The sequence below is a fragment of the Jatropha curcas genome, chromosome 2, assembly GCF_041381405.1.
Source record: "Jatropha curcas cultivar XTBG-Jc1 chromosome 2, XTBG_Jcur_1.0, whole genome shotgun sequence".
Classification (NCBI taxonomy): Eukaryota; Viridiplantae; Streptophyta; class Magnoliopsida; order Malpighiales; family Euphorbiaceae; genus Jatropha; species Jatropha curcas.
In genome coordinates, this window is record NC_143152.1 from 28,510,301 (window position 1) to 28,536,083 (window position 25,783).

At 33.8% G+C, this 25,783-nt stretch overlaps 4 protein-coding genes across 4 annotated transcripts; 2 read left to right on the plus strand and 2 right to left on the minus strand.

Annotated features, from left to right (window-relative positions):
- Positions 1-3,848: 3,848 nt before the first annotated feature.
- Positions 3,849-9,317, minus strand: LOC105649000 (Exostosin family protein). Its single transcript, XM_012235512.4, has 9 exons — positions 8,684-9,317; positions 8,422-8,595; positions 7,652-7,809; positions 7,419-7,566; positions 6,688-6,803; positions 6,447-6,585; positions 5,657-5,767; positions 4,744-4,812; positions 3,849-4,224 (listed from the first exon to the last, which is right to left on the minus strand). Exons 1-9 carry the CDS (start codon positions 9,161-9,163, stop codon positions 4,099-4,101), a joined length of 1,521 nt encoding a protein of 506 aa, XP_012090902.1. The 5' UTR covers positions 9,164-9,317; the 3' UTR covers positions 3,849-4,098.
- A 471-nt stretch (positions 9,318-9,788) lies between these two features.
- LOC105648999 (Target of Myb protein 1) lies at positions 9,789-14,294 on the minus strand. The gene is made up of 4 exons (XM_089718314.1): positions 14,102-14,294; positions 13,181-13,725; positions 12,272-12,517; positions 9,789-10,512 (listed from the first exon to the last, which is right to left on the minus strand). Exons 2-4 carry the CDS (start codon positions 13,697-13,699, stop codon positions 10,090-10,092), a joined length of 1,188 nt encoding a protein of 395 aa, XP_089574440.1. The 5' UTR covers positions 13,700-13,725; positions 14,102-14,294; the 3' UTR covers positions 9,789-10,089.
- A 1,615-nt stretch (positions 14,295-15,909) lies between these two features.
- LOC105648998 (Peptidyl-tRNA hydrolase II (PTH2) family protein) lies at positions 15,910-20,066 on the plus strand. The gene is made up of 7 exons (XM_012235510.4): positions 15,910-16,364; positions 16,445-16,503; positions 17,547-17,606; positions 17,692-17,761; positions 18,373-18,442; positions 19,379-19,405; positions 19,700-20,066. Exons 1-7 carry the CDS (start codon positions 16,158-16,160, stop codon positions 19,747-19,749), a joined length of 543 nt encoding a protein of 180 aa, XP_012090900.1. The 5' UTR covers positions 15,910-16,157; the 3' UTR covers positions 19,750-20,066.
- Positions 20,067-20,569: 503 nt separating this feature from the next.
- On the plus strand, positions 20,570-23,311 carry LOC149498552 (uncharacterized). Its single transcript, XM_089717948.1, has 2 exons — positions 20,570-20,940; positions 22,298-23,311. Exon 2 carries the CDS (start codon positions 22,504-22,506, stop codon positions 23,146-23,148), a length of 645 nt encoding a protein of 214 aa, XP_089574074.1. The 5' UTR covers positions 20,570-20,940; positions 22,298-22,503; the 3' UTR covers positions 23,149-23,311.
- The last annotated feature ends 2,472 nt before the right edge of the window (positions 23,312-25,783 follow it).

Sequence of the window (25,783 nt, forward strand, 5' to 3'; positions counted from 1 at the left end):
TTAGTGCGTGTTTTACACCGGCATTTACCACGAACCATCCCAAAATGAATTGTAAATTTTTATTTATTTATTTATTTGGAGTAATTGTTCAAAACTTTCACTAAACATTAAAGGTTTGATAACCTAACTCTGTAAAAAAATTTTCTTATTAAAAACGCAACAAGATGATAATGGATTAATTATCCTAGGATTTAGGGGCGTGCACGAGACTGCGGGAATGTCGACTCTATTTCTCAAAAACCGTCTCAAATTTTTCATTATGAGAAAAACTCGAAAATCATCCCATGTATAACCATAGTTAATTTTATTCCGCTCTAAGTCATATTTATTTTTCTTAGTTTCAATTTTTTGTCTCTAAATTTATAATATAAACGCATAATATAGTGTATAATAACATTCTTAAATTTCAATTTATAACATAAAACATATTTAAATATTAATTTGTATAACAATAAAAATCATATTATCTGATATTACAAATATCAATAATAGAAAGACCAAAATTATTAGGAAAGAATCTCAATTTTAAGTGTCATTTTTATCGTTTAATTTTTCAATAGTTGCATAGTCGATTAGGCGTATTCCAAAACTTCTACTAATTATCTACTAGTAAATGATTTGTACTTATATTGTTTAGACTATATTAATCTTATCAAAATAATTACTATTAAAATATTTTTTAATTAATTTATTTAATCATTTTGCCTATAATTATTCAAAAATAATAAGGTAATATTCCCTTGTCCATTTTTATCTAACACATTAATGTGTAATAGTAACAATCAATTGTTCAAATTAAGTGTATTTATTTGGATATTAGTACTTAGACCGTGAGATAGAGACATTGAACCTTAAAAACATAATGAGAAGAGGCCCACAAAATTTGATTCAATGGAGAGATTATTGTCTATTGAGGTACAAAAATAATTTCGCTTTCATCAAATTGATAGCCTTTGACCCTTTTCATGTCCAAAACAATAACCTTGTTAATTGTGATTTTTTTTTTCTTGGACTTAGATTATCACTAATTAGGATTATGACATTTTGTGTATTTATTTGATTAATCTTATTTTGTTGTTAGGAATATGTCTAATTAACAATGTAAACTAAATTACTCATTCTATCTCAAAATATAAGTCATTTTTGAGTGATTATTGTCCCAAAATATAAATTGTTCTGGGTATTTTAAGGAGTAATAAATGATATTTTTTCAATGTTACTCATATTTACATTAGATACAATAAACACTTCAATAAGTAGCTATTAGTTTTGCGATAAATGATAATTTGATCAATTTACACTTAATTTTATTATAATTTAGGAAAATTAATTGATTTCTTAATTCTTGTGAAAAAATTTTAAACGATTTATATTTTGGGACAAGATGAGTAATTACCATTTAATATCTTTGTTTGCCCAAAACTTCAATTCCTTGTTGTGTAAATCAAGGCAATTTCTTTGTTTCCATTGTTAAATTTATCTTTTTGGATGTAGAACTAGAAAATTAAATCCCTCAATTCAGTTTTAGGGCCCTAAAATAGGGAAGGTCAAAATATTAATACAACAATTCACTAAAAATCCTAATTGATAGTTAAAAACAATACTATAAATTATGTATCAATGTAATATTTCCGCATGAAATGAAGTTATATTAATTTGTTGATTATAATCTCCCTTCTTAAGATTTATTTAAATGACTAATGTGCATCATGGTACCATATCAAAATTGTACTTCCTCCTCCTCCGTTCTTTTTATATATGAAAAGTTTCCATTTTAGTTGTTCTTTTATATAGAAAATTTTGCCTAATTTGATAATTTTGGAAACCATGCCTATATTTTATTTTTGTTTTAGTCGTCCGTGAAACTTTTAGTGTGGGACATTCTCAAGATAGTGGCAGATAAAAGTATAAAAGAATACTTAATGTGAATAAATTTTAGAGAATGAATTTTTTACATCAATTTCCATTAAAAAAAAAGGGGTACTCATATAGGTTATATGAGCACTGATTAAAATAAAATTTAAATAGAAAAAGGCCACAAATTTTTCAAGTTGATTGCATTGAAAGAAATCCTCATGGACTTTGTCGAATAATAAAAAAATTATGCAATATTTAAAGTACGTTTTCAATAATCAAAGGCAGTTGGAAGATTAAATGAACACAAATCTTCATATTTTCATACAACTTTCTCACATAAAGGAAAAAAAAAAAAAAGAATTTCTCTCCACTAGGCAAAGCATAAACTTCATTTTTACAACTGTTTGTATTCCTTTCATTCCAACAAAGTATTTGAAAACTTATTGAAGACTGAAATATAATTTAAAGCATGCATTGATATTAGAAGATGAATAAATAATATATTAGGGGTAAATTAGGGAAAAAAATAACAAAAAAAAAGTTGGCTAAACAGTTTTCTTAATCTCAGTGAAAAATTAGTTGTTTCTGGAGGGAGTGTAATTAATAAATTAATAAAATTACTATTATTATTATTATATCCTACTAAATAAATGAGCGAAAAATAATAAATAATAAAATAGAATGCAAAGAGAAGAAAAAGGGATAAGAGTTGAGGGTAATCCATCAAAAAATACTGCTTAAGAAGAAAGAAAAAGAAAGATGGATTGTGTATGCTGAGAAGAACATATGATATGAATATGATGGCTTGCATTGTATTTTTAAGTTTTTGTTTTCAACAATAAAAAAGTTTTTTTCATTATTCCACATATAAATTAAAGAAAGAACAATGCAGGTTAAGGTTGATCTGGAAGATAAAAACAACATTTAATCTAAGATTATTCTTACAGACTTAAATAAATAAGGGTTAATATATTTATTACCGGGTGAATGTGAATGTGAATGTGAATGTGAATGTTAGTATTTACTATTTAGTGTAAAAGGTTAGTAGTTACTGTTTCCAAGGCGCATAGTTAAAAAAAAAAAAAAAGAAAAAGAACGTGTGGTATCGTGGCAATAGGAATTGCATTATGATGGGCACGTTTGATTTTGTAGATGAGATGGGCCCCAATGACCGCGTGAGCCCCACAATCACGGTGTAGTGTGGATGTGTTGATGATCGAAGCACGTGCTGTCCGCCGACTTCGTTTCACACCTTTTAACTCTTTTGACAATCTCTCTACTGGGCTTTTATACTTTTATATTATAGCAGTGATGCCATCTTCAAAGATAACGATAATTGTTCTTTCCATTTTTCTTTTTGGTTGATTGCTGAAACTGAAAGCAGTGCTGGATGCCAACCCAATTTTTGTTCTTCTATTTTATCAATTTATCCTTATAATTTTAAAAATACACAGTTTTATTACTCTCTCTCCATCATACTCTTCTGTTAATTCTTTGTGCTTTTTTATTAAATGACAGGGTCATATGAATTAACTTTAGTAAATTATAGACAAAACATTTTACCTTAATGCCCCTCCGGTGACTCACAGAACCATTCCAAAAAGTAGGAGGACCAAAACATAATTTTACTTAATTGGGAGGCAAATTAAAATATTTTATTTTTTCAAAATTTTTGCTCTCGATACATACGTTAGACCGAATCAAGGCGAACATGAATATATTCATTTTAATAATTTTATTTTTTCTATAATTTTAGATATTAGAGAATAATTATATGTATATATAACTAAGCCTACCAACTGTCCCCTAAATCCCAAAAGAAGAATGTCTTACGAAGTTACCATATTAGTAGATCACCAACTATGCCTAATATAACACATCCACTAAAAAAATCATTGCCTAAATATCATATCAAAAAAAAAAAAAAAAAAAAAAAATTTCCTTTAGCAGATGAATTTGCTGCATAATATAAGCTGCCTCCATGGACCAAATGCAGCAACTCTCCTAGATAATACATCTATTAATCAGTAATATTCAGATACATAATGAATAACAGCTACGTGTTTCCGGTGGCAGGTGAGGGAAAGGGGATAGAATGGCTATCGGAAATGAAGAAACATTAACCGTTTATGATTTAACCTCAGTTGGAATTCAGAAAACCAATGGCAGAGCTGTGAAAATTTATATTTTAACTAAAAGATTTATACCTACAACATAAAAAATGATTTCAAATAAGGGTGATTATACGGAACTTGGACCTGTAAAGTTTGTGCGTTTACATTCACAAGTACATATGCTCCTCGACTCTTTCACCAAGCGCTGCGATCTCCGTGTGTGAAGCTTGATGTTTACCAATTTACCAGCCATCTGTTTATTGGACAACAGATACACAATATGAAACATCACTTCTGATAGTAATTAGTGACAAACACGAATCCGTTTTGAACAAATTTCCACTAATATTACATTAGAGCAACATATTTAGAAACATCATTCTACGGAAAACAGATTTGTAAACAGATATAGATTAGTTGATCACTCAATTGTAGTTCAGCAGAAATGGTACTGGAAAGGGAAAATTGAAAATATTCCTATGTTTTTATACGGAAACGAAATAATTGCCATATGATTTTGTCTAAACAACAGATAGACTTGCTGAAATACAAATCAGGCAACCAAAAGCATTTGCCACCGGGAAATGGAACATATTCGCAATTAAAAACCTAAGAAATTTTTAGTCATTGGGCCAAGAGACAAGCAATCAGCTAATTTCTAAACAGACAAACATGCATGTCGTTTTCAACAATTACAACATACACATGTAATTGAGATGTATAAGAAAAATAGAAGTAAAATTTTTGGTGAAGGAAAGAGACAGTTACTTACCATCCTCCAGACCAAGTCTTCTGGACCCCAGGGTTGGGCTGGACTGGAATACAGAAAATGCCTTGAGTACTGAAATAAATGAGAATGAACTAATCAGTTGCCTCAAACAAATAGCTAACTCTCCATGCACCCTCCTCCCTACCTTCCTCCAACCACCCCACACCCCCAACCCCAAAAACAGTCTGATGAGTAGCTTTCTTACCATCCCATGTTAAAAGGTCCAAAGGTCAATCAAACAAAATAATAATAGAAAAGAGACTTCATAAGCAATGGAGTAAAAAAATAAAGGGATAACTTCAATATTGGTGTCTAAACTTTTTCAATTACTCGAGTGTATCATTTTTACAATCAAGTATCTACATAAATTTTTACCACATATAATCAATGTGCAGCACTCTTCTTCCTTGGAAAATAGAAGAAAATTTTTAACTCTTTCCAAGGAAACAGGAGGAACTACGTAACAGAGAGAGATAAATGGAGATTCAGGGACAGCAGTATTTATTAGCTAAAACAGTCCAATTTAGTAGTTCGGCAAGAATCTCTAGCCAAATGCACCTAGTTAAAAAAAAAATTCCATTTGAACACTTGATTGTTAAAGAATAAAGTTTAAACACTAAATAAGGAAAAAATTTAAAAGTTAGAACACCAGGAATGTAATTATCCCAATACAAAAAGAAACAGAGCTGATATTCAATATCTATTATGTAGCACTTCGTGATTGAAAGCAGAACCAGAAATCTATTTTCCTGACCACTAATTCTACAATAAAATCCCATCATTAATTCACTCCTGTTTCCCCTTCAACCCCCACCTTGCGCCCCTCTCTCTTCTTCAGAAATTAGAAAAGCCATCAGTCAACAAGAGATGTCTTCAAAAATAGAGCAGCTACATAAACCAAATTAGAGTAACAAACCTTGGCAAGGTTCTTTCGCATATCCCTCAGTTGAACAGGACTAATGCCTTTTAGGAATTGCAACAACCAACCTGGTTGTATGGCATCAGAAGAAGAAACAAATAAAGCTATCTGCATTGAAGCGAAAGAAGTGATTGAGGCATCAGAAATTATGAAGTATAGATTTTTAAACGATCAGTACATTTCTTTCGACATTTACCAAACTAAAAAAACTTTTTACAGCTTTTTCAACAAATCATCCATAAAAATGTAGGGTTCCAACGCCAAAACATGAAGAGTCAGAGACAGAACTATGTTACAGAGTTATTAAGTTCTCTTCATTGGAAACATCAAGTGAAATTAATTGCCATGAAATATAATGTAACCAACCAGGAAATTCACTCAATTTAATATATTCAAGCAAACAGACCATAACACAACACTATCCACTATCCAGTTAAAATTCTGCTAAAGATTGCAGGATCAAAAATTTTCTTTTGAATTTGATCCATTTGAAAATCCCTATGAAACTTCAAGACAGCAATAAGCAATATTTTCCAGGTTTTACCCTTCTAGGTGAGGCTCTATAAAATATTGAATCAACTCAAAATGTCAAACAAACATTTTCCAATTTTAGAAAGTAGGTCAACTAACTTTTTCCACCACTACTAGGCTGTTTCCAGATCTATCATACAAGCCTCAAAAGAACATATTAGATTAATACATCTAACCCAATCATTGAGCTGAGTTTCAAGGTACCATAAGATGGACCGAGCAAAAGGAAAAAACAATATGGTTAATGCATGCACACCTTTCGATAATCAAGAATCCCTTCAAATGGGAGCTCCAACTCATCACTGACTATTACTGGGATACACCCACTAACAATAGCATCAAATAATCTGGCAGATGAAGGAGTGTCACCTGCTGGACTTAAGCAAAAGACAGACCTGATAACAGAGGAAGCAATTTCCACGATTTATATGAAAATCGAAAAGTAAGATGCATTTAAAAAAAGAAAAAGAAGAAGAGGTAAGATACAATTTATTTACTTGCGCATGCCAAACTGAGCTGCTGCTTTCCCTTCCTCTCCAGCTGACCCCTCCTCTATAACCACGCCATCAGCACCACTTAGTTCTGCTACAAGCTTAGCACGTATTTTCCCACCCTAAAGTAGAAACAATCAACTAAGAGACTGCTCCTTGGAATAAAAAAGACGGGGAATGAACAAAACAGTGAAATGTTAAAGGAATTAAATTAGCAGCAAAGAGATCATGTGATCAAACTCCAATTTAGTCTTTGTGCAGAGAAGCTAAAGGAAAACATTACCAATATCACCTAACCAATACATTATACCTCAGGCAAGCTACAATTAAAATTCTTAGTTATTATCAAAGTAGCTAACTGACTTGAATTACAGGAAATATTAGCCTACTGGGGCTAGAAAAGCTCTTAAATGTCACAAACAGTTACTGAAGGGTAACATATAGTTCTAAATTTAATCTCACTTTTCCTTGAATTCTTCATTAACTGCCTGGCGTGGTAAAGTTTTGACCACTGTACCATGAACAGAACAGGTATTCAAGGCCAAAGCCATAACAGCATTGCTGTCTGCATATCTTTTTTAGTAATGACTACAACAGTTATCATCATCATCAATCTTAATCCCAATTAATGGAAAGTGGCATACACCTTGTTCCAGTGACACTAACTGTAGTTACTCTAGTCCAGCCAACTGAATGGAGAATATAAATGGAAACTGATTGGTTAACTAAAATCTTACAGCATTCCTTTTAAGCCGGCCTCGGAAGAAAATCAGTGTGGTTCTCTTAGATTCACTTTCAGATAAACACTTAGCATCACACAAATCAACATTGGGGACATATGGAAGAATTAGATCTTTCTCCAGAAACACTTGTCCTGGCTTGTACCTGGAGTTTAAAATGATGATTAATAGCTGTAACAGCTAATGAACTCGTTAAAATAGTCAATTTCAAACTTTAGACATATAGTCACCAATTTCCCGTGGAGTCCATATCTGGTAGCAACCAAATAGCATTTTTCATGTATCTGCGAACAGACTTGAAAGACCACGGATGATGAACAGGAAGAATGTGATCCCTCCCTTCAGATCGTTTCCATGCAGGTTGATCAGTCACCCACTTCAAAACTTCCTACAGCCACAGAAACCAGCAGTTTACATCTTTAGACACATATAAAAGGAACTTTAACAGAATAGAATCAGAAGAGGCTAGTTTCCAGAACTTCAGGCTGTAAACATCAATTCAAATATCAGTTAGTTCCTCAATACAAGCTTAGGCTACTAAATTTAGCTCGATCTTCAATTCTACTATAGTTCATGACGTTACTAGAATCTCAATTACAATGTAAACCTATTTCATAGTTAAATACCAATTAGGAAAAAAGAGATTAACTCGTTAAAGATTTAACTTTTATATTGACAAAGAAATAAAGGAGAGTAGCCCAAGGAGAGACAAATATTCTACTTTAAATTGCACAAGACACACTCAAAAGATGAAATAACTGAACTACTTGCATTTTTCTAAACAGAACAAAAACTGAAAAAACCAATATATATAAACACTTTAAAAAACGCAATCAAAAATTCAGGAAGAGAATCTTAAGGATTCAACATCCTATTTCGATTATGCAAAATAATCTAATCTTTCTTAAGAAGTAAACGGCAAATTAAGAGGGGAAAATTTTTAGAAAGTAAAAGAAGAACGAAACAACATTACTAATAAACATTGGAAGTGCACTCACACCCTATAAAGAGCCTTGCTTTGCTGCTTTTCCAACAAAAAAAAGCTGATTGTGGTGAAAAAAGGGATGTAGAACAAGTCAGCTTCCTCTTGCCTATGAACTCTCACGACAGTCTTCAAAAGCCTTTCTGATTCTGGCGCTATCAAATCCGCCCAAAGCCAATAATCAATGGAATGCTGCACTCAAACCCACGACAGAATCACTAAATAATTCGATCAAGAAAGCCAAAAACAAATAGCAAAAAAGATAAAATCACAAGCATACTTGTTCGATTAATCGATGCACGGGACTGCCATTGGAGGTAAGATTACCAGTCTCTCTATAAGTATTTCTAAACAGCCAAAGCAACTCGTATGTGAATTTCCTCGGCATTTCATATACATAAACCCTAATTGGAAACTCCACAGGGTAGTATACATTCCCGTACACTCTCTCACTCTCTTTCACAAACATTTTCTCATCCAATTCCTTCACATCCTCTTCAGTCACTTGAAGAACCGTATCGTCTCGAATTGGAGAGGATTTAGAAGCTTTTACAGTGAGGAAGTGCTCAAGAGAAGTAACAAAGGAGGTTTCCGGTTTGAGAGTGAGATTTGGGTCTGGGAAAGAGGAGAGGTTACGGGTCTGAGAAGAGGAAAGAGAGAAGAGAAAGAAGAGAAGAGAGAGAGCAAGGAAGGAGAGAGTGCAGAGGAGAATTGGAGATCTGGATCTTGATGACGGTGATACGTGTAGTTTATTTGCCATTTGTGTGGAACTTGAAGAAGATTAAAGAATGCAGAAGTCGATACCACTCTTTCACAAGGATTCCCCAGTTTTGCTGTAGAGATGAGCATAAACAGTGGACCTGCCGATATGATCCGTAGAAGAGAGTAAGAACAAGAGTAGCTATTGTAGTAAACTGAAAAAATGGAAATATATATATTTATATATAGTATCTTATATTATAATATTAACCTTGCATTTTAAAATGCAATTCATTAATAATAATATCAATTGCATTTTTTTAAAATGTAATTTATTAATAATAATATTAAGAATTAATAATATATTTGCATGAGATTAAGAAAAGAATTTAAGTTATTACCAATCTTTTCTTTTTTTAAAAATTATTTTTAATATTAAGAAAAGTAATGGTTATGGTTAGATTTTTTTTAAAAATTATTTTTAATATTAAGAAAAGTAATGGTTATGGTTAGATTTAATAATTATTTCGAGGGATAATTACTTATCTAAATTCAAATTTTTTGTGTGAAATTATATTTTTTGAATTTTTTTATATACATGAGAAAGTAACAAGTTTGACCCAATCTATGCTTATAAAGAAACATCAAAATCCAAAATTTGCTAATGATGAGCAGTGAAGCTGCAGTAGTAGAAATCCAATGTCATGTACCATTGCAGTGTGTATAAAATCCAAACAACTGAATGTTTCCATAACATAGATATATATATCATGTCAAGCAATCGTATCAACAAGAAACATAAGCTACTCACAGAAATCGCCAGAGAACAATCCAAGTGTTATGCAGGAAAAAAAAAAAAAAAATCATCAGTCCTGTTTATGAAGGTTTAAACCATTTAAAAAAAATGTAATTCATCTGAACACCTAGGTGGCCTGATGTCAAAGGCCTCAGTTTCCTATAAATATGGAATTATCCAATCCGAGCATCTCAAAAGGAGATGAGATCATTTTTTGAAGATTGCTGTGTCTTTGGCTCGTGTGCACCTTCAGATGTGCCTCCACTTTTCTTACCGAATATCATCTCATCAAGATCATCCATCATGTCATCGTTGCTTCCTCCATGTGTTCCACCCCGTGAACCTGCTGGCTTCCTAATCAAGGCATCTTCTTTTCCATGTACAGGTGAATCATCAGGTTCAACAGCAACAGGAATCATAGCAGGTTCAGACTCAGAAGAGAGAGTGGAAGGCTTCTTCAGCTCTTCATACTTGGAGAGAACTTTCTGGATCTCGTCATTCACATTCAAGGCTTCAAAGAGCAACGCTTCATTATCTCCTGCTGTTTCAATGATTCTCTGAACGGTAGTTTGAGACCTACGGCACTGCTGTACGAGTGTAGTTGTCAAATCATCCTGCCAAAGGAGAGCAAGCATTCCGTCATCGAAATGGCGCAACAATAGATAATTATTTGTCTACTAAAATGATTTCCCAACAAGAAAAAAATATTTGATAATTTAAAAGCTTCCTGATATTTATATAATTAATCAACTCTAGGGTAAAATTATTGCTTTTACCAAGGAGCAACATACTAAATTTATTTCACCAACAAAAATGGACATGCAATTTCCACTTCACCATAGTTAAATTCAAAGAAGCAAATGTCCCGTAAAACTAAATTATAGGCAAAGCAAGTTTCCTTATCAAACAAGAAGCGAAAAGACAGAGTAAACGTGTGGTATATAATACAAGAATGTGTATGTTTAGCCTTATAGTTTCCCAATACCATGCAATAATTTCAAAGAAAACATCAATATTTGGCCATTCAGGCATTTCACTATTAGAATGCTATTGCTCAGGGCCAGGCTAAATTGATTTTTAAAGTACTGGCATTGCAATAAAACATATACCCTGAATTGAGCTTATCAAACGCATTATGATTCATAATGAGGAGCATATTAGGAATTAAAGCACGTGGAAAAAAATATATATATATGATGGGACAGAAACAGATAAACAATAGCATCAGTTTCTCTCCCTTCCTTCCACTCCTACTGACCCTCCACTCTCGAATCTTGATGTTAATTCAAATTTCAAAGTAAAAGCTGATACAGAAAAGATTACAAACTTGTAAAAGGCACCAAATGAAACAGTCTAAAGACTCTGTGAGACTAAAAGCACATATATCATGAATATATCATGCAATACTAGCAGCCTATAACTGTTTCCCCACAAGCCCAAACAAAATACGCAAGCCAGCTGTCAGACTTCAGAAAATGTATAAAATGAAAAAACTGACAAATACAAATACCAGAGTTTCTAAGCTACATGAAGACAAGCAAAAAATAGTTGAACAACCCCTTTTCTCTTCAGTGAAATATTTTAATCAAATCAACTCCAGGGAATTCCTCAAGATAACATCAAGTAGTCTCACGACAAATCACTGCTTTCTTCTAATGCCCAAACCCCAATCATTGTTACATACCAACAATGCCAACAATTAAATATCAAATCCCTCCCAACTCGGAAGCACCTATATAGATAGCCAAAGGAGTGGTATCTATGCCACCTTTTCCCTTCATAATATGCGCACACACACACACACACACACACAATAATAGGTGCGTTAGAAAAGAAAGTTGGATAATAGTTCATGGCAAGGACATGAGTGCACACTAATTCAGTGTTAAAGGTAATATATGTTGAGAAGACTGAACTGATTGAAGGACAAAAAGAAACTTCTAGCATCTAGAATAAGCCTTATTAGACCAAGTTATCAAGCTATAAAGGACACTAGAGTGTCTTTGATGAAGTTGAGCGGCTATAGATTATAAAACTGTAAAGGCCTCATTCCTGGATTTGCAGAGGTTTGGGTCACAAATAAATCAAGAATCGACTAAAACTTGTCATTTCCAATTTATCAGGCAGTTGGCACTAACATATTGCTCATATAGTCAGTAAACTTAAGCATGAATTAAACATCTAAAGAAAACTCAGGCCTAAATGCAGTACAAGCAAATAATTGAATTGATTTGGCAAGTTGATCCAAGATCTTCTTTACCAAGTTAAAGAAAAAAAGACCAGGAGAAACAAGAATAAATATTCACAACAAATTCAAGCCGGAATATCTACATTAAATTAATAAGAAAACAACAACTTGCAACATAAAAGTACCTGTAAAGCATCTTGTTTGGGTGAAGAGGATAAGACCGTTGTGAGAAGTTCAATGCTATTTCTTGCCACATTAAATGCTTCCTTAGTTTGTTCAGCTGTAAAGCTTACCACGGGCATATCATGCTGAATCTGCTGAGCAAGATTTGCATCCACTTCCGGTGCTGAAACTGTACGAGGAGGGGTAAAGATAGGTGCCAAACTCTCATTGTCACGACCAGGGAACCGGATACCCCTTGATCTTAAACTCTATAATAGCAAAGGAAAATGCCCAAAATAGGGGGATAAATGAGAGGAGAGTTCGAGAAGCCATGACTTGGTGTTAGCCAAAAATAGCCAAATTTGAAACTAAGATCTAAAACAGCATTATATCATAAACGGACACACAACATCCTTGTGCAACTCATTCAGAGATGAGCAAGATAATCAAACCTCATGCCATGCCCACATGTTCAAAGTAAACAGTTCAACAATCAAAGATAGCTATAGTACCTTCCGACACCTTTTCTAAGATAGATTTAAAATATTTTTCTTTTCAACAGATAAATTTTAATTCTTTTTCAACAGACTTAAATGAATTTCTTATTGCATGGTATTAATACTTTTTGTTCAAGATCTTTAGTGTTCATATAGTAATTAGTATCAGCAAAAATGCTTAGACTTTCCCATATAATATAAGTAGGGTTCAAGTAGCAAATTCAACTGCTACCCCCATTCATGCATAAGAACACTAAAGGCCATCACCAAGCTAAACTTAGACTATTATTTGCACTATTATCCTGATCATTTTTCATTTGAATAAAGACAAAAAAAATCAAAGAAACATGAAAAAAGAACTCCACTATTTTCCTCAGTTTTTTGAGGCAGCAATGCAAAAGAATGAAACCATTAAGAAGCAAGCAAAATGAGTACCTTGTATGTTTCTTCATATACAGGCAAATAGCGCAGCTCACTAGTTGATTCCCCCCATGCTTCAATCAGCGTCAGAGCCTTATTCCTATTATTAACAACAGTTTGAGGATCATCAATCAGCTTCACCATTTCATCGAGGACTCTCTCAGCTGCAACCTCCGAGAAAGCCTTCTCACAGTTCTTAACACAAGTCTCCAGCAACACCAAGGCCAAGTACTGAATCCTAGCATCCTTCAACATTATCCGCTTCTTTATGCCACGAATTAATTCAACGCTACTAACTTTTTCATGATTAATCATATCACAAATATCTAGATTTAAAGCCCAATCAGGCTCTTCAAGAGTCTCTGCTGTGGCTTCTTCAACAAGTTTATCGGCCTGGTTCGGACCTTGAAACAACTCCTTCATCTTGAAACTCATTGAGCTCATACCTGCAGTCATCTTTCGACCTACCTCAGCACCTCCAATCTTGAGGCGCTCACCAAAAGCGCTTACTTTGTCCATCAAATTGTCGCTCATCTTTACAAAATCTATCAATTATTGACCTGAAAATGCAGTAATCAAACAGGAGCAAATAAAATCAGTAATTACAAGATAAAAAAAGGTAAAAAATCTGATTTGAATTCTTCAAACCCTAGAATATACAATTCATAAAAAAAATTAACTGTCTCTTCAACAACCCATAACAAATTACAAATAAAAAAACTAAAACCAAAACTTGAAAAGGAAACTAAGAAAAAAAAGCTGTAAGCATTACAAATTACAGTTCTATTACTCAAAAAATTCAAAAAAAAAAAAAAAACAAAAAAAATATTTAAAAATTTGCAAGTAGCAAGACAGAATTGTATAATCAGATCGAGGCAAAAGATCAATTTTTTTCTTTCGATCAAACAAAACAAAGAATTAAAGGAGATAAATTACCTTTGAATAGACGATAGAGATTTTGTTCTTGTTGCTTTTGTTGTTGTTGTTTGGTCGACTCGGTAAAGTCTTGATCTTGGAGTTTCAGTCTCTTCTCTCTCATATATGTTCGCTAAAGGAATTGTTATTCGAATTTTTAAATTGAATATTATATTTCTAATTTCGCGTTTAGATATTTTATATTTTTAGGTATTGTGTAAGGCGCCTCATCGAAATGATTGTGCCTTAACTTGCTATATTTATACACGCAAGCTAACTAGGCGGGTCCTCTTTTCAGATTGTAACACGTATATCAAAGTCGTTTTGCCTCAGCTCTCGAGTCTCGAGTGACACGTTTAATCCCTAAACGACCTTGTTTATGAAAAGAGTCTCCATTATCTTTTTATCTACCATTCCAAGATACTAAATTTTTGTTACTGGCTTTTTTTTTTCCTTTAACAATTTATATTTTATTTGGCGAATTAATTTAATCCGGAATTAAAATAAAAAGTATTAAATTAGTATTAAATTTTTTAATTGAAATTTATATTTTGTATTTAGAAAAAAATTAAAAAAACAGATTAAACTGTAAAATTAGGTTTAGATTTGTGATAAAATCCAATCATTATTAAATAACCACATGACCACTGGACTATTGATTTCGCGTAATGAAACTTTGTTTGAATAGCTAAAGCAGATACCCTTAATCCCACATCTGAATAATATTTATAATGTAATATATCTGGAAAAACAAATAATTGCATTTTTTTTTTCCTGTTTTGTTGATTGGCTCATTGACGATGATGGCAGACTGTGATTGCACGGGTTAGAATGAAAACAATAGGACGTATTCGCAGCGTATACTTTCCTCAGGGAGTACCTGTACCGTTGTAGTGGCGTTGTCAAAAGTCAAAGTCAACAGGTGATGGGTCCTTTTCCCTCATTGACCGTTGGATTCCATTTAGCTTGCTGCACGGGCAAGCAATGATAGATCAGGCAATGAAAAATAAGCATGTAATTATAATCATGAACATAGCCAAATTAAGAAGCAGTTTTATTTTTATGTTGTTCCATAGTTTTGAAATAATATTAGTATAAAAAACTAAATTCTGAATTATTTTTATATATATCGTGTTGGGCCGGCATTTGATTGCTCAAATATTTTCATTTATTTCATTAGAACGATATAGTTTGTTTGGGCCGGTATGTTTGATGTTTCCATCCATGATCCATGTCAAAAAAAAAAAAAAGTGGGGGTGTCAAAAATGGGCATGGGTGTGAAAAACTATTGACCGAATCAAATTTGATTTTAGTTCAGCTTGATCAACTATTCAACGGAAATTTGATTTATTGGTTTATTTGATTTGAACTCAATATGTTATTTGGTTCGAATCAGTGTCGTAGAAATTTATTATTTGAAATTAAAATCAAATCGATATGGCAACAAGTAGACCAAAATTACCGAACTGATTGGTTTGATTCAAATACTTACGGTTCAAGTTGTTGTCTAAGAATTTGGTTTTATTTTTGGATCTTAGTTTGGTTTGATTAGAACCTAATAGACCATTTGCCCACTCTGAAAATGGATTGGTGCGTCGGATTCAACATGAATCCGTCTAACGTGCAACGCGATTAGGATTAGTACGAATACGGTAAGTTTAATAATTGTGCCACACATTCAAAGACAATGCAATATAAAAATTGAACCAGTGAATCGAACACAATATGGTTAAAGTCTGGCCGGTTTGATTTGATTGGTCCAATTTAATTTTCTTGATGTGATTGTGAGCGGTTCGTGGCAACTCGGTTTAGAAACAAATCCATACCAGTTGTTAGCTGTTGCATAGTATCTAGGTTAGTTGTTTGAGTGCTTATCGAGTAGTCGAAGAGGACGAACCCATTTCAATTTATGTGCTACTGATTTAGTGATTCCATTCTACTATTAATTACGTTCCTTTCTTCAAATTCTTTTTTCTGCTGAGGTTTGAAATCTTTCAGGGTTGACGATCTGAGTGTTTTAGGCAGAGTTTTTATTGGAAGAAATCACTGATTCTTGTCTGGTTTTGAATTGAATTTGATGGATTTGGGGTGGCTTAGCGCCATTTTGGTTGGGGCTGGCTGCCTTGCTTTGGGTTACTGCATCGGCTCTCGCCGTCCTGCTTTTATCTTTCTTAGAGCTAAAGTTGTTAAGGATGCTAACTTTGGTAAAGGAAATGAGAAAAAAAAGTCTAAAGAACCCCTTGAAATTGAGAAGCTCGCTGATATTCTCGATGATTTCAAAATGGTAAATATCCTTTTGAATTTATGAGAAGTATATATATTCTGTTTCTTATCTATGTTTATTTTTTCGTCTATTTTTTACAGGTATTGGTTGTTAGAAATGATCTTAAGATGGGAAAAGGGAAAATCGCGGCCCAATGCAGGTATCCCTTTAAAACAATATCTAGTTCATGAACATGTTTTTAGGTTAACAATTCTCAACAGTGGACTTTTTCCCCCCTTGTTTGTTTGAACATATTTAACAGTCTTTTAAATTACTGACAAGTGAGAACTGCCTATCACTGCAGATTAGTTTTAGTTCTGGTTTTGGCACTGCCATTTGTTGGGGGTATTGGGACCATTAGAATAGCTTATTTTTTGTTAGGTGCTTGACTGAAAGATTATCTGGTTGATAATAAATACTTTGAGATTGATTTTCTTTCTTAGTGACTATATGCTTCTTTTCTGAGGCCAAATGTCTTCCACATGTAAATCGGAAGAGATGGAGATCTCTAACTGCCACAATAAGTTGTAAGAACTAACTTATTGTTTGGGAAACTGCGTATATTGTCTGAGAGCAAGCACTACTGGAATGTTTATGTTGCATTGAACTTATGGAGAGTAGCATTGAGCCATGTGCCATATATGGTAGTTATGAGCTGTCTAGCTGAAGCAGAAAGGGGTTGCTAGTCTGCACTGTCCTGGGATCATATCTTTTACCACTCTGTTGGATGTTAATTGAAGTACCATGAATTTCAGTCTAAGAAGTCCAGTTGAGTGAGTTCTGAGATTACTGGTTAATGTTAAATCCCTCTCCTAATTTATTCATCTGCTGAAAGAGTGCTGATATTTGGATTGGAGTTGGAGGTGATTTTTGGCTTGCAGTTGGAGGTGCTAATCTGAATTTTTTTTTTTTTAACAGAAATGTTATCCTTTTCCATGTTCCTGTTGTCTATTAATCCAGGCTTTTCCGAATGTTTACGTTTCTATGACTGTTGGATCTTCTTATTTTCTGACACTATAAGAGAGATCCTATTTGGCCCAACATTATGTGATGATGTTCTCAACCTTTCTTCCTTCAGAAGTTAGTACTATTCAAGGAGACACTTATGGTGCCTGGTTGATTATTATGTTGCTTTTCTTTCCTTCTGTTATTGAACTGTATCTTATTTGAATTCATGATCAAAACTTTATCTTTATTGGCCAGTCATGCAACTTTAGGACTATATAAGAAGCTACTCCATCGAGCGCCAAAAGCTTTGAACAGGTACTTCCTCACCCTAATTCTAGTGCAAACCCTGCATATTTCTTTTGTTTCTTATTCCAGTTTTAAAGCTTTTGTGAATATTCAGGTGGGAGATGTGTGCACAACCGAAGGTGGTTGTGAAAATTGAAAGCGAGGAGGATATGCTTGTTTTGCAAGTCAGTATTTCATAGAATTCTTGTGATAATGTCATGGTAGCTAATAGTAACATAATCTAAAACCCTTTATACATCCTTGGTATTTATACTTTATATATCATATACTGCACTCTCTTTTTAGTGTTACTAAATTATCCGCTCTTGTTAATCTTGTTCTTTGTCTTTTTTATTTATTCATTTAGTTTTTACTCGTGGCGTTTGTGGTTGGGGGAAGGGGGCGGGGGAGTTGGGGTGATAGCAATTAAACAGACATTGATATGTTTGGTACTTTGTTATTCTCCTCGTTTATTGCGGTCCATGTAATTATTCAATTCCTCTGTCTATTTCACTGAGTTCGTACATTTTTTTGTCTCTTGCTTTCAAACCTTTTAAAGTATTGGCACTGTTGTCCAGTATATATGCTCATCATGAGGATTGTTCTTGAGTAGTCCTTTTTAACATCAATAAGTTTATTGATATTAATATTTGCAAAATATTGGTCAAATTCGTATTAGTTTTGAAACTTCATTGACAGAGATGTCCTTCAAATTATTTTCCAGTTTGACGTTTCTACTTTGTTACTTACATTTATCTGCTTTGTTTACCCAACATGTATTATCCAACTTTGGCAGGAGAGAGCAAAATCACTTAAATTGCCAACCCATATTACCATAGATGCTGGGAGAACGCAGATTGCGCCAAGTGAGTTGCAAAGCTGATTTCCTTAATTACTCAGTTTTGGTCAAACAGCCCACCTCTGCTTTTCCTTTTCTCCTCCTCTTCTGAATGGGTGTCTATTTAGGACTTGGACTTTGTTGGAGTAATTTTTATATCTATTTTTTTTATGAAACATAGCTTGAGAATGAGTTTGGTAAGATATATATATATATATATATATATATATATATATATGAAGGGGGAAAGAAGAAAACTAAAAAAAAAAAAAAAAAGCTATTTTGTGGAGTGTGAGAAGTAAAAGTTGAAAGTGGGGTCTTCAAAAGGAAGAATCTACAAGGAACTGCTGGAAATGGTTTAAAGAAGCATACTGTGAAGCTTATGAGATTTTTGCTAAGAAATTAGGAACTAGCTAGTGAAGTCTCCCAAACCTTAAATAGGCAAGAATTAATTATAATCGTTGTGGTCATATGCTAAAATCTTGGTTATATTAGCTGTTAAAAAGTTATCTAGGCTGGAGCATGGTTATCATTTGTAATTAATTTGGATGATAATATAAGATTAGCTGCTTCTATATATATATATATATATATATATATATATATTTTTTTTTTTTTTGTGGTTACTACCATATGCTTCTGTATTTTTAATAATATTGGAATTTGGAAGAATGAATTCAGTGGCCAAAAAGAAGAAATAGGATTGTGAACTTCAAACAACTAATTTTGTAAAGTGGTGGCTGAGCTCTATTACACATCGGAACACAAGAATGAGTGGGATAAGCATGCTTTCTTAAAGCACAGGCTTTCCCTCCGTTCGGTTTCTTTTTTGGGCTGTGGACTGGTCATTTTCCAGATACACATTTCGTATGCTCATCTACAAAATTATCCATGCAATATAGCTTTGGGAGTTTTATGTTTTTCTTCAATTAACTTGGTGCTAAAATTTATGTTTTTGTTTCAGATTCAAGAACAGTGATGGCTATTCTGGGTAAGATTCCCAATCCCAATGGGTTATGCCCTCTGATCTAACCGAGCTGATTGTAGAAAGCCCTCAGTTTCATGAAAATTCTAAACTGGAATTGTCGCTCAAATAACAAAATGTAACCTTGCTTCCGAAGTGACTGCATCGGACTTGGAATTCAGGGTGTTTGGTTCAGTGCTCTGAATTCTTGTTATCTGCAAAAAATGGAAAAATTAAATACAAACTAAAATTATCAGGTTTACAGATTTACATTTTAAAGAGTTTACTGAATGTTCCCCCAACGCTCCTACATATGTGCAGGACCGGTAGAAGTGGTCGATGATGTGACGGGCGGACTGAAGCTTTTATAGAGACTTCTGCATTGGAGTGAATGACCTACAAGAACAACCCAAGTGGTACAGTTTTCCGAAGATTTTATGGGCAGCTCAAGTTCCACATTCATGAAATTGGCTATGCAAGCCTTAGCCAGTAATTCTTGATCATTGGTCTCTCAAATTTGCAACTATTAAATTTCTGATGATGAGGAAGATTCTGTAATGATTCTTGGTGAATGGTTATGAGTTGTGCACTAACTGAAAATTTTTCCCCCCTTATTTTTAAACATAGTGAACTATGTAGACTGATTTTTAGTTACAAGGGAAGGATGGACACAGTTCTTTTTTTCTTTTGTTTTTTGGCCCTCTAGAATTCAAAACAAGTTTTCCTACATGTAATGGCCAGTTTCATTTTATCTAGAGAAAGGTCAAACGATAAAATTGAACTCCTTCGTGAGTTTCGTTTTCTTGCTCTAATGCTCATGCTTGGAGAATTTGGTATTAAATCTAAAACTATATACTCTTTATACATACATATTAAATAATTGAGTAATGAATATTATAATTTCAAGTGTCCTGCTTGCACTCCATAGCACATGACCATTTACTACTACAACAAGCAAATGCTTAGACAGATCAACCACTTGCTCTAACAAGCAACTACTCTGTCTGTCTGCTCTTCTTTCATTCATCATCTGCCCCATACACTTCTTCTCTTTTATCTTTCTCCTACATTTTGGGAGATCAATCCTTAATAACCAATATTCTCGTCGCCATCGTTACATAAGCATGATTCAACGGTGTTGGACGGCTTTGATGAAACGGCAAAGGCAAATATGGGCCGTTGATTTGAAAGCACTGGTGATCGTTCTACTGTTGGATTTAATTTTCTATTGTGGGCTTAATATGTAAAATTAAATATGTACAGCAGTCCAATTGTAAAGTCAATTTCAAATGTGGTCTTGATTGTGAATAATTGACTATTGAGGTATCAACTAATTATAGATATTAAGTGTAGAGACCATTATATAATTCCTATTTCGTTAAAGGACCGAAATAGGAATTGTACTAACCCTACAGGTATATAAAGGTCGTGGTCCCCAGAGGAGTTGAATACGATTCAGTTTTACGTTCCTTTCGTACTGCTTCCGCAAAATCGATTCTTCAATTCTCTGGAAGGCTGCAAACCTAATTCTACACATCAAGATCGACGAACAACGATGTCAGGTACGCAACCTTTTCTTATTCAATCTATTTTGTTGAATCTAGTGGTGTGCATGATCTAGGTTATTGTGGAATTATTTGAGATTAATTCTTAACAAGTGGTATCAGAGCCTTGTGCATAATTGCTAGATTTTAGATTGATTTTCGTATGTTTTTATTTGTTTACCCTACTATTTACGAATTGAGGGTTTTGTTTAATAAAAAAAAAAAAAAAAATTTTGTTCTCACTGTTCTTCGGATTCTCCAAGAACAGGTAAGAGGTTTTGAACTAACGCCATTGACGATTAATTGTTCGTTTGGTATTTTGTTGTTTTTTTGGTGGCCGGATCTTGTTTAAAAAAAAAAAAAAAAAAAAAAAAAAAAAAAAAAACAAAACAAAACAGTATAGGTTTCTTTGAAGAGAGTCGGCGGAAAGGAGTTTCCGTCTCTTGTTGGTTTTAGGGTTAGGGATGAAAAATTACGGTTTGGTCCCTGGAAAATTTCGTATTAGGTCCCTAAATTTCTGTAACTTCAGATTAGGACCCTAATTTTCTGTAACTTCAGATTAGCCCCTAAATTTTCTGTAACTTCAGATTAGGGCCGTAATTTTCTGTAATTTCAGATTAGGCCCTAAATTTTCTGTAATTTCAGATTAGGCCCTAAATTTTCTGTAACTCCAGATTAGGCTTTAATTTTCTGTTTTCTTTCGATTAGACCCTGAACTTTATTTATTCAAATATATTTAGTCCTATTTTATAATTTAGTCTCAAATTTAGTGACTTAAAGACTAGATTATAATTTTTTTTGGGCTAAATAATTTTAGATTATTAAATATTTAGACAATCAATTCATTTAATTGCAATTGTTTTGTTTTAATTACAATTAAATGAATTAATTTGTCGACTTGAGATTAAATTTTGGAGTGATTAAGTCCCTATTGTGTTTGATATTTGTTAAAATAAATTGATTTGATCAATAAGTCACCAAAGTGACCTCTATTGCTTGAATTGATTTATTTTAGAATATTAGACAGGTGTATTAGAATTCGTTGCGGATAGTTAATCGGCCCAAAGGAAGGTTGCTATCTGGCTGAGTTTTGAATACATGTTTGGCAATAAATATGTGATAATTGTTTGATTATTTTCCATGACAATGATATATCGGCCTAAAGGAAGATTTATTATTTGTCAGGACTATGTTATCAATATTTGATTGCTGCATTGAGATACTAATTACAAGTTAATGTTTTACATCCAAAGATGAGAATATTAATGTTGTGTCTGTATCTTATTTCCATTTTTTGATCTCTACTTATGTGAATTGTTTCATTTGTGGATTGTGAGCTTATACTTATCTATTTGTTTATTTTCTCTGATGTCAGCTAACATGTCATTTAATCCTGATTGTGTCCCTAAACTTGAGGGATCAAATTTTGAGTCTTGGAAATCAGACATTATGATCTTTCTGGGCTGTATGGATTTGGATCTTGCATTCAGGATGGACGAACCTGCTCCTCTTACTGATACGAGCACTGATGTTTAAAGGGTTCAGTATGAGAAGTGGGAGCGTTCTAATCGCTTAGGTCTGATGATCATGCAGAAAGGAGTCCCAGAACATGTTCGAGACTCTGTCTCAGCTGAAAAGGACAATGCTCAAAACTATCTTGCCGAGCTGGAGAGGGCTTATGTCAAGAATGACAAAGCCGAAGTGGGAACACTTTTAGGAAAATTAACCTCCATGAAGTTTGCTGGCAATGGTGGTGTTCGGGAGCATATTCTTAGCATGTCTCAGATTGCAAAGAGACTGAAGGCGCTGGGTATGGCTTTACCAGATGACCTTTTAGTCCATATGGTTATGAATTCTCTTCCTTCTCAGTATGGACAAATTAGGACTTCCTATAATTGTCAGCCGAATAAATGGACTCTTAACGAGCTCATTTCTCATTGTGTTGATGAGGAGGAAAAGATGAATTCTAACAAAAGAGAGAGTGCTCATTTTGTTTCTTCAGTTGGGAAGGGCAAGAACAAGAAAAGAGAGAGGCCTTTTGCAAAGACTGTTGAAAAGGCTATTGAGAAACCTGCTGCTGCTACTGCTGTAGATCCAGTACAAAAGAAGCCTTATGTGCCAAAATGCTTCTTTTGTGGAAAGACGGATCACTTGAGAAAGGACTGTTCTAAATTTGCTATTTGGCTTGCAAAGAGGGGGCTGCCTCAACTACAGAAAGCCAACTGACGGTGAAAGATACGTCTATGTAGGAAATGGCGATCCGGTTGAAGTAGAGGCAATTGGACATTTTAGATTATGTTTAAGTACTGGTTATTTTTTGGATCTTATAGATACTTTTGTTATTCCCTCTTTTAGAAGGAATTTGATTTCTGTTTCCTTTTTGGACAAATCTGGTTTTCATTGTTCTTTTGGAGACAGTGTATTCACTTTATCTATGAGTTCAAAAGTTTTGGGTACTGGTTGCTTGAATGAATGTGATAATCTATATATGTTAGACATTGATACTAGTTATCATGAATCCCTGCATGTTACTACAAGAGGTACCAAAAGAAAGTTGAATATTGATAACTCAGCTGTACTTTGGCATAGACGTTTGGGTCATTTATCCAAATCGAGAATTGAGCGTCTTGTTTCTGATGGTATCTTAGATACACTTGATTACACAGGTTTGGATTCTTGTATTGAGTGTATTAAAGGAAAACAGACTAAACAAAAGAGACTAGGTGCCATTCGGTCATCCAATGTTTTAGAACTGACTCATACAGATATTTGCGGTCCATTCCATATTGCAGCTAGAAATGGCCAAAGATATTTTATATCATTCATTGATAACTATTCTCGTTATGGTTACTTATATCTCATTCATGAAAAATCTGAGTCTTTGGACGTGTTTAAATCTTATAAAGCCGAAGTTGAAAATCAACTAGGAAAGAAGATTAAATCTGTTCGATCTGACCGTGGTGGTGAATATTATGGTAAATATGACGGTTCAGGCGAACAACGTCCAGGACCTTTTGCGCTTTTCCTACAGGAATGTGGAATTGTCCCTCAATATACAATGCCTGGTACTCCCAGCATGAATGGTGTATCTGAGAGACGTAATAGGACTCTTATGGATATGGTAAGGAGTATGATTAGTCATTCTACTTTACCAGAGTCTCTGTGGAGTGAAGCGTTAAAGACAACGGCTTATCTTCTCAATAGGATTCCATCTAAAGCAGTTGCTAAAACACCTTATGAACTTTGGACTGGACGTAAGCCTAGTCTAAAGCATCTTCATGTTTGGGGATGTCCAGCTGAAGCAAGGCCTTACAAGCCGAATGAAACAAAACTGGACTCCAAAACTATCAGCATCTACTTTGTTGGATATTCTGAGCGGTCTAGGGGTTACAAATTTTATAATCCTACTTCTAGAACCTTTTTTGAAACGAGAATTGCAACATTTTTTGAGGATGTTGATTTTGGAGGGAGAAATAAAGAAAGAAACATTGTTTTTGAAGAGGAACCAAGTCAAGATGATTCGGTTCTCATTCCTTTTGTTGTTTCTGATAGCGTACAGACTCCAGTTGCTCCTATCGCTATTCAAGATCCAATTCAAGACAATGCTATTCTTCCTCAAGAACAAATTCAACAACCTCAAGAATTAGAGCCTGTTCAAATGCCTTTGAGGAGATCCACTAGGGAGAGAAGAAGTGCTATTCCTGATGATTATATAGTGTTTCTTCAGGAACATGAGGATACTATAGACATGATAGATGATGATCCAGTTAGTTTCTATCATGCCATGCAGAGTTCTGACTCTCATAAGTGGATTGAGGCAATGAACGAAGAGTATAAGTCTATGCAAGACAATCAAGTTTGGGATCTTGTTCAATTACCTGAAGGAAAGAAACCCATTGGTTGCAAATGGATATTTAAAACCAAAAGGGATTCTCAAGGTAATGTGGAGAGATATAAAGCACGTCTTGTAGCAAAAGGCTTTACTCAAAAGGAAGGGATTGACTATAAAGAAACCTTCTCTCCAATTTCTTCGAAGGATTCTTTTAGGACAATCATGGCCTTAGTTGCAAATCTTGATCTTGAGCTTCATCAAATGGATGTTAAGACTGCGTTTCTCAATGGCGACATTGATGAAACAATATATATGGTGCAACCAGAAAGTTTTATAATTGGAGATCCAAAACATCTGGTATGCAAATTAAAGAAATCCATTTATGGACTCAAGCAAGCTTCTCGTCAATGGTACTTTAAATTCAACCAAGTAATTGTCTCGTTTGGTTTTGAGGCAAATGCTGTTGAAAATTGTATGTACCATAAGTTCAGTGGGAGTAGGTTTATCTTTTTGGTCTTATATGTGGATGACATACTTCTTGCTACTAATTGTAAAGTCTTGCTACATGAAACCAAAGTTTTTCTTTCAAAGCATTTTGAGATGAAAGATTTAGGTGAAGCTTCTTTTGTTTTAGGGATTTAGATACATCGAGACCGTTCTCGAGGTATTCTTGGATTATCACAAAAGAGCTATGTTGATAAAGTGCTCAAGATATTTAGTATGCAGAATTCTAGACCATTGGATACCCCTATTGCAAAAGGTGATAAATTTAGTAATCAACAATGTCCAAAGAGTGAACTTGAAATTCAGGAAATGCAAAAGGTTCCTTATGCGTCAGCTGTAGGAAGTCTTATGTATGTTCAAGTTTGTACTCGTCCAGACATTTCTTTTATAGTTGGCATGTTAGGTAGATATCTCAGCAATCCAGGAATGGATCATTGGAAAGCAGCCAAAAGAGTCATGAGATATCTTCAGAGGACTAAGGGACATATGCTCACATATAGGAGATCAGATCAGCTTGAGATCATT